Raw genomic sequence first — 16384 nt, forward strand, 5'->3', positions numbered from 1 at the left:
GCTCAGATGGTTGGGCGTCTGCTTCGGCTCAGGTCATGATCCCAGGGTCCTGGGATCGAGCCCCGCATCAGGCTCCCTGCTCAGCCGGGAGCATACTTCTCCCTCTCCCTCTACTGTTCCCCCTGCTTGTGCTCTCTCGCTCTGTCAAATGAATAAATAAAAATCTTAAAAAAAAAAAAAAGAAAAGAAACAATTTTTTCCCTTTAGGTCAGTGGTTTCTAACTTCGCATACGTAAGCATCACCTCGGGGTGCCTTCAGACGTCCTGAAGGCCGGACCCCACTCCCAACTATATAGGAATCCCCAGAGGGTGGGGCTCAGGCATCAGTATTCCGGAAAGCTGCCCAGAAGATTCCGACGCGCAGCTAAGGGCAAGAACCACAGACCGGGAGCCCAGGCATGGGGGTCAAGATTGCGCGGCCTTCGGCGAAGCGGAATAACGAAGACAAGCTCCGAGAACCTCTGGCCTCCACGTCACACTCCGTCCATGCTGCGTGGTGCCTTTAATCGGTAATGGCGGGGTTGGCCTGTCCTCCAACTCAGGCTTCCCGCCAATGACAGAGGCTGCAGGCGCCGCGCACCACCCCCGGTCCGCCGCGAGCCCCCACCCCCAGCAGCAAGGCTCCGCCCCCGGGCGGCTGCTCCGCGAGGGTGCGGCCGTGGGGAGCGAGGTCTGGTCCCGCGCTCGCGCTTGAACTCGCGCTCTCCATTCCCGCAACTTCCCCAGCGGACCGGCTCGCGTGGCCCGGGTCTCTGGTCGCGCGCGCGGCCGCAGAGCGCGATGAGGCGGGCGGCGCTGCGGTAGGTAGCCGGGGGCAGGTGTGGCGCCGTCCTGGGGTCGCCCACGCTCGCGCTCGGGCTGCTAGCGGGCCTGGGCGGAAGGAGCCGGCCGCCTGCTGGAGGGACTAATGCGAGGATTTGGGGGCGGAAGGGGCGCCCACCTTCTGCAGCCGCGCCTGGACAGGTGCTGTCTGGCTTAGGGTGGGGCGCCGCGACCCCCACCTTAAAAGCTTCTGGAGCAGAGTTTGATATTAAAAGCGAAGCGGCACTTTAAGGGAGGAAGTTGGGTGTTCCCTGAAATTCCTTTCTCTTTGCTCATCAGGGGTGTGGTTTGGGCGTAGCCCCTTGTCGGATAGCTAGCATTTAGGATTCCACATTAACTTTCCAGCCCTTTGCCCTCCTTTGGAGAGCATTTTTAGGGTTAAGTGCTTGACCCGCTTGGACCCTGGATAAAGTGTATTATAATGTGCGCAGAGATTTCAGGGTACCTCTTGGGCTGTCAGGACCTCAGTCAGGACTGTGCCTAGGGCCTTCGGTGCTGATCTAAATTTTACCTTTAATGAGCAGCGAGGGGGCGTGGTGGGGGGGCTTGATTAGGCTACTTGGACAAGGAGGATGCCTTTTTGTATGTGTCATATGCCAGCTTGCACAGTTAATGCCTAGGGACTCTAGGGCAATTCTGGCTCTCCCCCAGCCCCTTTCGCCCGAGCACTCCAGCTGTCCCCAGGTTTTTTGTGCCTGGCCAGTTCCCAGGGGCCTCCCCCCTGTTCCAGCGTTTGGAATCATCCTGCTACAGGTGCACCAGCTCGGTGTGGGCCACACTGGTGCTGACTGACACTGAACTCTATCCTTTCTCTTGGGGATCCTGGATCTCTCTCTCTCTCTCTCTCTCTCTCTCTCACTCTCACTCACTGTCCCTGTGGATCTTGCTATCTGTTGAAAAAGGTTCTCTCTCTCTCTCATAGCACTTAAAAAAGAAAAGCTTTGTTAACACTATTTAGACAGTGTTACATTACAGGAAGGGCCACAGTTGGCTTTAGCTTATGTTGGACATGATGTGAGGGGCCTTCTGCAAGGCTACACGGTCTTGGGGCGTCTGAGTGGCTCAGTCAGTTAAGCGTCTGCCTTCGGCTCAGGTCATGATCTCAGGGTCCTGGGATCGAGCCCCGCATCAAGCCCCACATCGGGCTCCCTGCTCAGCGGGGGGCCTGCTTCTTCTTTTCTAGCTCCCCCTGCTTGTGCGCGGCGCTCTCTCTCTGTCAAAGCAATCAATCAATCAGTCTTAAAAAAAAAAAAGCTACATGGTCTTGCCATGTGCCTTTTCCCAAGGAGACCTTTTTTGATCTCCTCTCCCCCAGTTTGGAAGTCTCTTTCTTTGCCCTGAACTCCCATAAACCTGCATTCCTTTCTGGTAAATTCTGTTGAACCTTAAGCAGGTACTCTGTTAGTGTTTAGTGAGTGGAAGAGTTCATAAATGAATACAGACTGTTCGAGATGATTAGGCTATTTGACAAGTGGGCAATCTTTGTAGCTTCTTTTTTTCCCCCAGACTCACCAAAGAGTCACCTGAATTTGTTCAGTTTCTAAATTGAGGCATTTCCCCAGAGTGGAGGGCATATGAGTGGCATTGCCTGCTAGTGTACTGAAAGCTCTTCCTGGACACCTACCCTAAGCTTGGGACCGGGAACAGAGCTAAGACACTTTGCTCACACCTAAGGTGACTTCTGTGACTTCCTAAGCAAGCCATGAAGAGATTGGCCTCCTTGGTCTTCTTTTATTGGAAAGGTTCAATCATAGAGTCCTGAATGTCCCAAAGCTTCTTGACAGTTTCTTCTAAAGGCCTACCTAGGGATTTCGCTGTAAAACTCCGGAGAGCTTATCAGGGGATAAGCCAGTAACTCTGAGGTACTGAGATGTTGGGTAGTGATTAAACCATTCTTCCGCTCCCTCCACTTCAGTGCTGCATATATAAAAGGGAAGTAGCTTGAGATTGTGGAAAAAAAAAAACAACAAAAAACAGCTTGCCTACAGATGCACTTATGTGTGCATGTGTGTATAGGAACTTCTTTCGCCTTATGACAGTCCTGTAGGATAAGATACTATACCCCATTTTACAGATGAAGAAACTTTTTTGGGGGGGTGGGGGTGTTAGTCCTCACTTGTCCTGGCATGAGGTAGTAAGAATTTACTAGTAACTTGAACTAGAATGAGTAACAGTATTTGGGGTTCTTGACCTCTTCAGTGCCTTGCTTTCTTCAGCTGTGCAATCAGCAAATTGCTTTGTCAATCTCTGACACTGTATGTGTGTTATCCCTGATATGATAGTGAGTGAGTGGGAGTCAACACTTAAAACAGTGAACTAAAACCAACTTAACTTATTTTGGCAGACTAGGCTAGGCACATTTGGGCAAATAGTTTTTATTTTGTTTGGGGATTAGGAGATTTCTGGCCCAGTCCAATAAATATTCTCTTTGAGTCTGGAAAGGGCTAATTCTGTTTTCAAATTCATTAACTTATAATTGGCTTGAGCTTATGGTGTGAGAATAAAGAACAAAATAAATGTTCATAATTAATAATAAATATTCATAATTAATTTACTCAACTGTTTACCAAATTGATTCTGGGCTTCTGAAGCTAATAAAAAGGCAAGAGTAAATCCATTAAACCTGGTTGGTATCTTTTATTTATTTTGTAGATTGTTAGCTAATTGGTGTCTGCTCTCATGAAATGTTTACTCTGGTTGGAGAGATGATTTGTAGAATAGCATCATATGCAAATATACATACACTGGAGAAACAAGTACAGACCCTTACAAGAAAGTATATACTAAGGATATGGATTGGCCAAGTGTTCTGGGAGGAGGGGCGGGTCTTTGGGGTTGCCAAGAAGCCATGGAACCTACTCCAGTATGTTTTATCTTGTTTTGTAGGTTTTGTTCCTTGAACAAGGGGCTGCTTATTCCTGGCAGAGGACTGACTCAAGGATCCCAGAATCCGGAGAAACAGAGAGTCATCCATATGCATGAAGGCAAGCATGGCTGTTTACCTTTTAGACCCACGTGGTAAAAAACCCTGTCTTACTTGGGAGGCATATAGATAGGTAGTTTAGGACAAATGAGACATATTAACGGTAGAACTTCTCATGTATAAAATACTCAGTATAGCTTTGGGTAGAAACCACATTCAGAATTTGAGCTTTTGTTCCTGGGAGACGGAGCTCTTTCAGTTGAATGATATCCACCTTCCTTGTATCAGTACTAAAGTGGAAAGCATGCACAAAAGACACCTGCTGTATAAGTAAGACATGGGCCCTTCATTTGTAGCAACTAAATGCTCCTAATCTATAGTTTTGTTAGAGATGCTGTTAATCCATGCTTAGTTGAAGTTAATTTCAGTTACTAGTCTGATATGCAAACTATGGATGTCTATATCAGTTTAGGAGTATTGATTATAATTAAAATTGTGGCTTCCTGAAAAGGTACAAATTTATTATATACATATGTGTATATATATATATTTATAATCTGATCCTCATATTGTCCTATATATATATATATATATATATATATATATAGTTCTACTTTTTTTCTTGGCCCTCAATACCCACCTTTCTTCTTACACTGACTAAACTAGTAATAATGATTTTATGTCAGCGAGGATCGGCGAGTGTACTGTTTGGTATGCTTTCTGACCATTCTTTTATTCAAGGAGCTCAGGAGGGAAAAAAAGTCACAAATAAGTCCACAATTTCCTAGTGGTTACAGGCATACCTTGGAGATATTGCAGGTTTGGTTCCAGACCAGTGCAATAAAGAGAATATCACAACAAAGTGAGTCAAATCAATTTGTTGGTTTCCCAGTGCATTTAAAAGTTATGCTTACACTACACTGTAGTCTATTAAATATGCGATAGTGCTATGTCTAAAAAAACAGTGTACATATCAAAGCAATTAAAATAGTACCATCAAAGCTCACTGGTCACAGATCAGCATAACAAATATAATAATTATGAAAAAGTTTGAAATATTGCAAGAATTACCAAAATGTGACATAGAGACACAAAGTGACCAAATGCTGTTGGAAAAGTGGCACTGACGCAGGGTTGTCACAACCCTTCAATTTGCAAAAAACATACTGTTTGTGAAGAACAATAAAGTGAAGTGCAATAAAATGAGGTATGCCTGTATATTTTGCAGTTCTCTATGATTTAGTAGTTTTCTAAAGATTTTATTTGGGGCGCCTGGGTGGCTCAGTCGGTTGGGCATCTGCCTTCGGCTCAGGTCATGATCCCAGGGTCCTGGGATCAAGTCCCATATTGGGCTCCCTGCTCAGCGGGGAGCCTGTTTCTCCCTCTGCCGCTCCCCCTGCTTGTGCCCTTTCTCTGTCAAATAAATAAATAAATAATTTTTAAAAATCTTAAAAAAAGATGTTATTTATTTTATTTTAGAGAGAGAGGGAGAGAGTAGTGGGAGGGACAGAGTGAGAATGAGACAATCCCAAGCAGACTACAGGCTGAGCACAGAGCCTGGTGTGGGGCTCGATCTCACAACCCTGAGATCATGACCTGAGCCAAAACCAAGAGTCAGACACTTAACTGACTGAGGCACCCAGGCGCCCCTATGATTTAGTTGTAATTAGAGTTTGTACCAAATTTATGGTGTGTAACAATTGTTTGACAGAAAAATCAACTATTTTTTCATTGAAGTGCATGTTTAACCTTATTTTGTTTTGATCGGTTAGTTATTGAAGGACCAAGGATTGCTGTAGTTCATTTCCTATAACTGGAATATGTATTTTATAAATCCTATATAAATGCATGTAAATGCTAGAAAAAACATGAACTTAGCACATTATATGAAATCGTATAGATTTATTTTTTAGTCTTCAATTTCCACTGCTTATCTATTTTCCCTTTATCCATATAGCATGTTCACCTATACATGTGAATCACGGTGTGTGTGGTAATTAGTATCAACTTTTTTAAGTGCTTAATTTGCTTTTGCATTAATTCATTCTTGCACTTTTTGAGCATTAACTAAAATTAAATTGCTTTTCTTTGCTTATCCTTGATTTACATCTTTGCTTCATTTTTGTGGCTTAAACTTTTCTGACAATTAGGATAGTATAAAAAATCAGAATGAGACTTGGATATCAGTGTTAGTCTCTGCGCTAAGCAATCTGATCTACTGCCTACAAGAAGCGAGGTGATGATTTGGGTCATAATATCTCCATCATAAAGGGACTCCTACTGACTGTGATACTGCCCCACCTGATGAATAATTGGAGTTACCCTTTTTTGTTTATGTAAGTAAATCCCAGTGATTGGCACAAGAGTATTCTTTTCTGCACGAAGGAGACAACAGTTGTCTCAAGTTTTTAGGAAGCAGAGGCTTGATCCCTTCTCTGAGCTCTTTGTTGTGGCATTAAATGGAAATTAATCATTCTTTAAAGCTTCTGAGTGCATGGGGGCGCCTGGGTGGCTCAGTTGGTTAAGCGACTGCCTTCGGCTCAGGTCATGATCCTGGAGTCCCGGGATCGAGTCCCGCATCGGGCTCCCCGCTCGGCAGGGAGTCTGCTTTGGCCCTCTGACCCTATCCCCTCTCATGTGTTCTTTCTCTCTCATTCTCGCTCTCTCAAATGAATAAATAAAATCTTTAAAAAAAAAAAAAAGCTTCTGAGTGCATGAACTGCTTTTCATTGTTCTTGAACTCATTGCCATAATCCAGTTCCAATTTTTCTCTGTTTCTTGGAGTGACCTCTTTATTTTTGTTTCAGTTCGTGATAAGTTGCGGGAGATAGTAGGAGCATCCACAAACTGGAGGTAGGCATGCAATTTCTTTTATCCCTATAGGCGAGGCTGTATGTAGGCCCAGCTGATGGTCTCATTGTAGGGACAGAGGGGGCCCTGTGTTCGGAAATGGGTTGAGAGGTATTTTTTTTACTTGGGGGAGAAGACCAACATTCCAACATACTCATCATTGGATGCATTGTTGTCATAAAATAATGTGATTTACACGTACTCTACATTTTTCAAAGTGCATTCAGGTATATTACCTCACTGATTCTCAACAAAACTTGTGACATGCTTATGGTGTATGTTCCTGTCTTTTTTACCAATGACGAAACTGAAACTCAGAGAGATTGAATAATTAAGTATCAGGGTTTGGGACTTAAACCCAAGTTTCTCGGTTTTTCTATTTCATGCAGCCTGACTCCTTTATTGCTTCTTGTCAGTTCACAGTTAACCTGGTCTCTCAGTATTTCCCTGCTGTGAAATAGGATAATATCCTTCTTGTGTACCGAATTTTGAGACTAAAATGAGATAAAAAGAAAAAGCAGTCACTAGTCATGAAATAATCTATTCTTGTGTAGAAATTATCTAATGACTTCTTTTTAACTGTTTATATGAAAATTTTCAGTTTACTGAAAAGTAGAAAAAATGAATACCTGTGTCCCTACCATCTTGATTGGATACTTATGTTTCTCCAGATTTGCCAATATGCATATATTGGTTGAACTATTTCTAAGTAAATTATAGGTATCATGATATCATGACACTTCAGCATATATCTCCAATAAATAAATATATTCTCTTGTGTAGCAAAATCAGCAATTGTGTGTCTCTAACAAACAAGATATTCTCTTACACAATGAAACTGACACTAATTCCCTAATATTATATTACTTATCTATTCAGAATTTCTCACCCGTTCCCCAAATGTCTTTTACAGCTTTTAAAAAAATACCAAGATCCAATAAAGGATTGTATATTGCCTTTAGTGGTTATGACTCTTTGGTCTCCCCTAATCTAGAATAGTAGACAATTATCCTCCCTCCTTTTTTCTTTTTTTCTATGAGCTTGACTTTAAAGAGGCCAAGCCATATGTCATGTAGAATGTTCCATATTTAGGATTTACCTGGTGCCATTTAACTTTTTCCTCTACCCCCTCTATTTTTGGTAAGCTAAACCTTTCTGGCAATAATACTTCATAAGTGAAGCTTAGAAAGACGTCTGAATTAATGATATTGTCAACATTTTAGTTTCCTCTCCCCTTTCTCTCTCTTCTGTCCCACTTTAATCATCTCTTCTTTTTTCTTCCCTTCCCATCTCCTTTTCATGTTCTCCTCCTCTTTACCTTTTGCTCTGCCTTCCATACTTCTTTTGGATATACTCCATTTTTCTTCCTCTGTCTCTCTTTCCTGAAATTGAAGGCAGAGAGAGAGAGAGAGAGCGAGCTGGGGCACAGAGAATGCGAGAATTGTCAAGGTGAGAAATGGGAAGATGGAGTTCAGTGGCCACTTTGTTCCTTAGTCCGCATGTATATTTGTGTCCCTCGCTGCATTTTTAATTGGATGTCAAATATTCTGTGTTTTGAATACACTTTTTGATGAGGTGGATATATGGTTTGTTTGGGTATATCTGTATCACTTATAAGTATTTTTTTTTTTTTTTATCTACAAGCCCAAGACATTTTAACAGAAACATTTTAATTCCACCAAGTGCCAGGTGGGGAGGGAGGGAAGGAAGAGAGGATGAGGTAGGTCCAGACCTTCATTTTCCTCCTTTGATGGTGTCTGACCTGCCTGAATGTCACTGGCATGTGGAATAGCAACTGCCTCTGTGTTTCATGAAGCTTGCATCCTTTCTTCTCAGAGACCATGTGAAAGCAATGGAGGAAAGAAAATTACTTCAGAGTTTTTTGGCTGAGTCGCAGAAAGGACTGCCACCCAGGAGAATGAGAGACAGTTATAGTGAGGTTCTCTTGCCTTTGGGTAGTCAGCCTGAATTACGAGAGAAATATTTGACTGTTCAAAACACCATAAGGTAACACAGCACTCTTTTTATTTGTGTCATTTATTTGTTTTTAGTTTATTTCCTTTCATTATTGTGACTTTGAGATGTAATTCCCACACGATACTATTCAGTTAGGTAACGTGTGCAATTCTGTGGTTTTTTGTATATTCATAGAGTCATGCGGCCGTCACCCCCATTCAATTTTAGAACCTTTCATCTACCCAAACTGTGTTCTTCATTTTTAAGGGGTGATGATCATGGTTTTCATTTAATCACAGTTTTCTTTATTTCACAGATTTGGCAGGATTCTTGAGGACCTTGACAGCTTAGGAGGTACTGGTATTATTTTAGCATTTCTAAGTAGATATTTACAGCTATACATTGAATCCTTTGGCTGGAGAGGGGCTTTTTTAATTCTTTAACTTGCGCAGCTGAGAATATTCTAAAAGAGGAGTAAAAGAAGGGCCTCTGTTACCTCTGAATTGTCATAATTTTTTTCCCTGAAAACGTAGATTCCTGTTTAACAGTTGTAATCTCATTAATTCTTCTTTCTAATAACTTTTCAGAAAGTCTTGAATTTATGGAAAAGTTGCTAGTACAGTACAAAGAATTGTTCTTCTCTGAGTCATGTAAGAGAATACGTTGCTGATGTGATGCACATCACCCCCGATGGTTTTCATTACTATTTCCTACAAACAAGGACATTCTCCTCCATAACCACAATACAGCCATCAAAATCCGGAAATTAACCCTGCTACTTTAGACTCTTTGATCCTCGGACCCCATTCAACTTTCCCCAGTGGTCCTTTGTAGCAGAGGGGATCCAGTTCTGAATCAAATGTTGCATTTAGTTGTTGTGTGAGGAATAGCTCCTCAGTGTGTCTCTGACTTCCATGACCTTGGAACTTTTGAAGGTTATAGGCCAGTCGAATTTCTCTCAATTTGGGTTTATTTGATGCTTCCCCAAGATTGGATTTGAGACCTGCATCTTTGGCAGGAACATCACAGGAAGGATGATGTGTTCTTACTGCCTCTCATCAACTGGCACATAATTCTCATTTGTCCCATTACTGGGATGTTAACTTTGATTCCCTGATGAAGGTGGTGTCTGCCAGGCTTCTTCACTGTAAAGTTACTCTTTCCCCCTTTGTAATTAATAAGTACCTTGTAGGCAGGTAAATTCAGACCTTATAAACAGTCCATTTCTTGTCAGACCTCCAATTTATTATTTTATTTATTTATTTAATTTTTAAAAAAATATTTTATTTTTTTATTTGACAGAGACATAGAGAGAACACAGATTGGCAGGGCGGCTTACAGAGGGAGAGGGAGAAGCAGGCTCTCTGCGGAGCAGGGAGCCTGATGCGGGGCTCGATCCCAGGACCCTGGGATCCCGACCTGAACCTGAAGGCAGTCACTTAACCGACTGAGCCACCGAGGCTCCCCTAATTTATTATTTTAAAATCAGTATGGACTCAAGGATTTCTATTTCATTGAATGGATTATAATGTCACTTTCATCTCTTGTGCTGCTCACATTGTGCCGGGACTGTCCCAATCCCTTCAGACTGGACTGTTGTTTTTTTTTTGTTGTTGTTGTTGTTGTTTTTTTATGTGTCCCTATTCATTCTTTGAGCACTTCCTCACTTTCTGGCACAGGAAGACATTCTAGGCTTATTTGTACTTTCCCTGGCTTAGTCCTAGAATCATCCACATCTCCAAGGAGCTCTGGTTCTTTTTGATGGAGAATGGTCATTAGAAACCAAGATATCTGTGTTGGGAGTGGTCCCTGCTGATGGGGTGTCACTGCTCCCGTGTCCTTTCAGTGGACGAGGTGGGGCATCTGTGCACATGCACATACATTTACTTCCATGTCTGTCTTTCTGTCTGTTTATCCATCTGTGAAAATGATGGGTTTACGCTGACAGTTCCAATTCTGGTTCAGCACCACAGGTTCATTCATTTCTTCCCTTTTCATGTTTGTAATTCCTTTTCCAGCTGGCTCCATTATCCTAAATCCATTTACTTATCAGTTTCCCTGGCATGAAGCTAATTTCATATCTCTGCCACCCCTGTCCCCTCATGGACCCCTCATGGATGCTCCCGTCATCTCACTGGGATTCATACTAGGTTCCCTTTTGCAGGGTCACCGTCCTCATTGTGCTCAGCCTGCAACATGCTGGGCCATTGCTCCTGTTGCCTCCTCTCTTTATGTCCTCCTGACCCCATTTGGGCTCCAACATCCTATTCTGGGCTACCTTGCTTGCTCTTACTAATGACTTTTGGACTGAGCTGTTGGGAAAGGGTTTAAAGAAAGGCTCTAATGACTTCTACAATATAGACATAAGTCCATTGTTAGGCTTAACACCCAGCTGCTTGTTTCTTCAGATTAAATAAACTTGGTTAGGGGCGCCTGGGTGGCTCAGTTGGTTGAGCATCTGCCTTCGGCTCAGGTCATGATCCCAGGGTCCTGGGATCGAGCCCGCGTAGGGCTCCCTGCTCAGCGGGGAGCCTGCTTCTTCCTCTCCCTCTGCCCCCCCGCCCCCGGCTCATGCTCTCTTTCTCGCTTGTTCTCTCTCTCTCTCTGAAATAAATAAATAAAATTTTTAAAAAATAAATGAACTTGGGTAAACATTCTCACTGACCTTTAAAAAAAAAAAACCACACACACACACTGTTGACTTCAGTTTACTTAGGTGTCCCTAAATACACAGACTCGTCTGCCTCTACCCTGTTTTTTTCCTCATTGGCTCCTGTTGAATTCCTTTCACCTGTTCACTTGGATTCTGTTCTTTCCAGTTCTTCCAGCAACTTGCCTTATCACCTATGCTCTCTCTCTCATATCTCAAGCCTTTTTTCAACTTCACATTTCCTTTAACTTATAAACATGTTCAAGGCTCTTCCATCTTATAAGGAAAAGTAGGTAAAATCCCTTTCCCTTACAACACTGTTGAACTTTGTCCCTCACTTCCGAGCTAACTTTCTGGAAGGAGTTGGAAAAAGTAATTTGCTTTTATTTCCTCTCTATCTTGACTTCCTGTTTCCTTCCCAGTCTCACGTGTTCTTTTTTTTTTAATGTTTTATTTATTTATTCATGAGAGTCACAGAGAGAGAGAGAGGGGGTGGGGCAGAGGGAGAAGCAGGCTCCCCGCGGAGCAGGGAGCCCGATGCGGGGCTCAATCCCAGGACTCTGGAATCATGACCTGAGCCGAAGGCAGACGCTTAACCATCTGAGCCACCCAGGCGCCCCAGTCTCACGTGTTCTGACTTCTGCTCCTCTGTGCCACTGAAGTGCTCTTGCCAAGCTCTCCATTGGCCCCCTTATTTCATGATCTGATGGGTGCTCTTCAAGGTTTCCCTGACCCCTTTGTGGCTCCTAATATTGTCAAACTCATCCTTGGGCTTTGGGGACATTTCCTCCTGCCTCTCTGGCTGTTCCTTCCCAGTCTCCTTTGTGGGTTCCTCTTTCTCTGGTGATCTTTTGAATGTTAGTTATCCCTAGGGTTTTGTTTTCTGCCCTTTTTTGCTTATTTGTCCACTTACTATAAGTAATCTCAATTACTCCCAATGCTTCACTTGTTCTCAGTATGCTTTTCTGAGTTCCAGACCAATTTGTCCTCCTGGACATCTCCATTTGGATACGCCATAGGCTTCTCAAATTTAACATGTTGAAAATAGTTCATTCTGCTCTTCTCATATTCTCTTTTTCAGTGAATGGTGTACCATCTTCACCCCTTCACTGGGGTTATTACACTATTGTCAAGTGCACCTTCTTCTTAACTCTAGGATCTTTTCATTTCCATTGATACTGCCATAGGTCAGCCACGTACGATTTATTTTATGGGTACCACAGAGGCTTTTTTTTTTTTTTTAAAGATTTTATTTATTCATTTGAGACAGAGAGAATGAGAGAGAGAGAGCACATGAGAGGGGTGAGGGTCAGAGGGAGAAGCGGACTCCCTGCTGAGCAGGGAGCCCGATGCGGGACTCAATCCCGGGACTCCAGGATCATGACCTGAGCCGAAGGCAGTCGCTTAACCAACTGAGCCACCCAGGCGCCCTACCACAGAGGCTTTTAAATGGACTTTCTTGCCTTCAGCCTCTCATTCCCCCAGGGCATCCTTTAGCAGGTCCATGGATGGAAAGGATTTATTGTCACTTAACTCATATTTATTGGGTGCAGACCCTGGTCCTGAGGGCTAATGATACAAGTTTGAATGAATCATGGGGAAGCAGTGAGGCCACCAAACACAAGAGTATAATACAACTTTAAATCAGTTGTTATGGGCGCCTGGGTGGCTCAGTTGGTTGAGCGACTGCCTTCGGCTCAGGTCATGATCCTGGAGTCCCGGGATCGAGTCCCGCATCGGGCTCCCTGCTCGGCAGGGAGCCTGCTTCTCCCTCTGACCCTCCCCCCTCTCTTGTGCTCTCTGTCTCTCTCATTCTCTCTGTCTCAAATAAATAAATAAGATCTTTAAAAAAAAAAGTCAGTTGTTATTTGTAAGGTGCACAGAGCCATGCTAAACTTATTAAAATATGGAAGGTATACAGATAGCCGCAATGTAGTGTAGGAGTCAAGGGTGTTGTGGGGAAGGAGGAATAACTTAAGCGAAATAATTGCTCTATGATTAGGAAAGAGAGGGAAAATAGCTGAGTCCTTGTGATTTGTTTCTCTTTTCTGAAGATGTCTGATGCTGTCAGACTCATGTGCTGGGGTCTTTCTGTAATTGAGGCACTGCATCTCTGTGCAGCGGTGACAGGCCACCTGGTGGGTTTGGGCTTTGGGCTTCGGTTTCTTCACCAAATCTAAAATTGAGTGGGCAGTCAGATTAGAGAATCCCCAGATCTCTTCAATGTATGAAAAGTCTTTGGTCCTCAGATAAGACCACTAGTGGGATATAGGGGGTTGGGTCTTCAAAAACGAGATAATTTCAGAGAGTCAGTTGTAAATGACGAGAAATAATTTTGCTTTTCCTTTATTTGGTTCTCTTCCCTTACAGTTCTTATCTGCTACATGCACACCAGAATTCATGAAGCTAAGATGTCTCCTTTGTCAATAGTTACAGCCCTGGTGGACAAGATTGGTAAGCGATATTATTTTCTGTATGTCATTAGAATTCTCAGTAATTATAAGAGATTATTGAAATTAGAGGAAATATTTTCCTTTTATGGGGGAATTTTTATGCATATATATATATATGAAAATATCTAGAATGCTATATAGCAAGATACATATTTATTATAATAATCTTTGAGTGGAAGGGTTTTGCATGATTCCAGTTTTATTTTTTATATTCTTCGCATTGTCTGCAGTTTTCAAAAAGATAAACAAATTTCTTTTCTATGTCAAAAAAGTTGTTTTTAGTTTCGAAGACTAAAAAAAAGAAAAGAGGAAATGTGGTGGAATTTGCCAGAATTTCAAGTGAAATTTTCCAGTTGTAATAGAGAAAATTTGGGGTATGGTATGAACTCAGATTGATTTTCTGTTTTGCAGATATGCAGAAGATGAGCTTAAGCCCAGAACAGGACATTAAATTCAGTGGCCATGTTAGCTGGGTTGGGAAGACATCCATGGAAGTGAAGATGCAAATGTTTCAGGTGTGTATTCATCTAAAGTTTGCCTGCTTGTTCCAATACAGCCAGCTAGGCCTAGTGGAAGAACAGCGTATTTACCTATCTATCAATAGACAGGTATATAGCTCACCACTTCTAGAAAAAGAATTGAAAGTTCATTTCATGGGGCACCTGGGTGGCTCAGTTGTTAAGCGTCTGCCTTTGGCTCAGGTTGTGATCCCAGGGTCCTGGGATCGAGCACCGCATCGGGCTCCCTGCTCCATGGGAAGACTGCTTCTCCCTCTCCCACTCCCCCTGCTTGTGTTCCCTCTCTCGCTGTGTCTCTCTCTGTCAAATAAATAAAATCTTTAAAAAAAAAAGTTCATTCCATGCAGATGGTAGGTTATTTTTTTTAGATTTATTTATTTATTTTTAGAGAGAATGAGACAGAGAAAGCGAGTGGGGGGAGGGGCAGAGGGAGAGAGAGAATCTCAAGCAGACTCCCTGCTGAGCTGGGAGCCTAACCAGGGATTCAGTCTCAGGACCCTGAGATCATGACCTGAGCCAAAATCAAGAGTCGGACACTCAGCTGACTGAGCCACCCAGGCACCCCGTAAACGGTAGCTTATTAACGTCTTCCTCCTGTATAAAGACTGACACATTATTTGGTATTTATGTTCAGTGTTTATTACTTTCAAATCATATATAGCTACATATTAAGGTGCTTGTTTCTGGTTTTGCCCCAGAGAATTTCACAAGAGTCTGAGTTACATTAGGCATGAATGGTACTGGTCACTCTTAGTTTCCTGGGGTTGCTGTAACGAAGTACCACAAAGTAGGTGGCTTAAAACAACTTGTCTCACAGTTTGGCAGCTAGAAGCCCAAAATCAAGGCCTCAGCAGGACCATGACCCCTCTAAAATTTGTAGGGGGAGAATCCTTCCTTGCTTCTTCCTAGCTTCTGGTGCTTTGCTGGCAGTCCTTGGCATTCCTTGGCTAGCAGCTCTGACACTTCAATCTCTGCCTCCATTGCCACATGCTCTTTTCCTCTTGCGTCTCTGTGTCTCTTCTCTTCTTCTTCTTCTTCTTTTTTTTATTAAGTAATCTCTATGCCCAGCGTGGGGCTCGAACTCACGATCCCGAGATCGAGAGTCACATGCTCTACTGACTGAGCCAGCCAGGCGCCCCTCTTCTCTTCTTATAAGAACATCAGTAATATTGGAGTGAGGCCCCACCCTACTCCAGTATGACCTCGTCCTATTTCCAAGTAAAGACATGTTCACAGGTACTGAGGAGTAGGGCTTCATATCTTTTTGCTGGACACTGTTCACTGTTCAACCCGTAACAGTCACTTAGACCAATACAGCAGTTAGGAACAGCCTCTCTAATGAGCGGAACTCAGAGTAGGTATTATAAAGAAATCAAGAAATTTGACAGGAAAAGTTTCCTCAAAGAGGATAATAGCACAGAAATCAGATAATTCAGAGTACGAATGGTGAGCATAGCATAATGGATAAACTTGTTGAATCCCTGTGTTGTACACCTGAAGCTAATGTAACACTGTGTGTTAACTTTACTCAAAAAATAAATAAATAATAAAAAAGGGAGAAAAAGAATGGCTTCACTTACGCCAGGGTATTCAGTAGGCCCATTATTCAGAAACATTTTTTCTTTTCTGGAATGATGAAGCATTTCACCTTTTGGAAAAAGTCTGCAGCTTGCTCTGCAGTAATTAAAGTTTTTTGTCAGAATGGTTAGGTAGTTTTTTATTTGATGCTATATACAAGCAGTTGAATTCTTTAACTCCCATGTTGCTGTAACTGACAGTAACACTGTTTTTAGAACAAAACACAGTAAGGTTGTAGGGGATGCTGCTATGATTTGTGCACATTGGTTTTTTTTTTAACATCTATTTATTTATTTATTTAATTTTATTTTTAAAAATTTTTTTATTCTTATGTTAATCCCCATACATTACATCATTAGTTTTAGATGTAGTGTTCCATGATTCATTGTTTGTGCATAACACCCAGTGCTCCATGCATATGTACCCTCCTTAATACCCATCACTGGGCTAACCCATCCTCCCACCCCCCTCCCCTCTAGAACCCTGTTTGTTTTTCAGAGTCCATCGTCTCTCATGGTTCGTCTTCCCCTCCGATTTCCCCCCCTTCATTCTTCCCCTCCTGCTACCTTCTTCTTTTTTTTTTTTTCTTAACATATATTGCATTATTTGTTTCAGAGGTACAGATCTGAGATTC

General features: G+C 42.6%; 1 protein-coding gene and 1 non-coding gene across 7 annotated transcripts in view; one reads left to right on the forward strand and one right to left on the reverse strand.

Moving 5' to 3' along the window:
• Positions 1–394: 394 nt before the first annotated feature.
• ACOT9 (acyl-CoA thioesterase 9) overlaps positions 395–16384 on the forward strand; it is a 25784-nt gene continuing 9794 nt past the window's right edge. The window contains exons 1-8 of one of the 6 annotated variants that reach the window (XM_081809046.1): positions 395–509; positions 3709–3806; positions 5703–5738; positions 6553–6598; positions 8432–8602; positions 8868–8905; positions 13572–13655; positions 14066–14169. In XM_081809046.1, coding sequence (XP_081665172.1) covers positions 487–509; positions 3709–3806; positions 5703–5738; positions 6553–6598; positions 8432–8602; positions 8868–8905; positions 13572–13655; positions 14066–14169 — 600 coding nt within the window. In that variant the 5' untranslated portion in view covers positions 395–486. Of the gene's footprint in view, positions 510–630; positions 801–3708; positions 3807–5702; positions 5739–6552; positions 6599–8431; positions 8603–8867; positions 8906–13571; positions 13656–14065; positions 14170–16384 lie in introns of those variants that run through there. The other 5 variants (XM_031023504.2, XM_081809044.1, XM_081809045.1 and 2 more) reach the window with 5 other exon arrangements.
• TRNAE-CUC (transfer RNA glutamic acid (anticodon CUC)) lies at positions 15234–15306 on the reverse strand. The gene has a single exon. It is a non-coding gene; the product is annotated as a tRNA-Glu (tRNA).

The sequence above is a fragment of the Leptonychotes weddellii genome, chromosome X (assembly GCF_054177405.1).
Source record: "Leptonychotes weddellii isolate Sample4059 chromosome X, ASM5417740v2, whole genome shotgun sequence".
In the NCBI taxonomy this organism is placed as follows: Eukaryota; Metazoa; Chordata; class Mammalia; order Carnivora; family Phocidae; genus Leptonychotes; species Leptonychotes weddellii.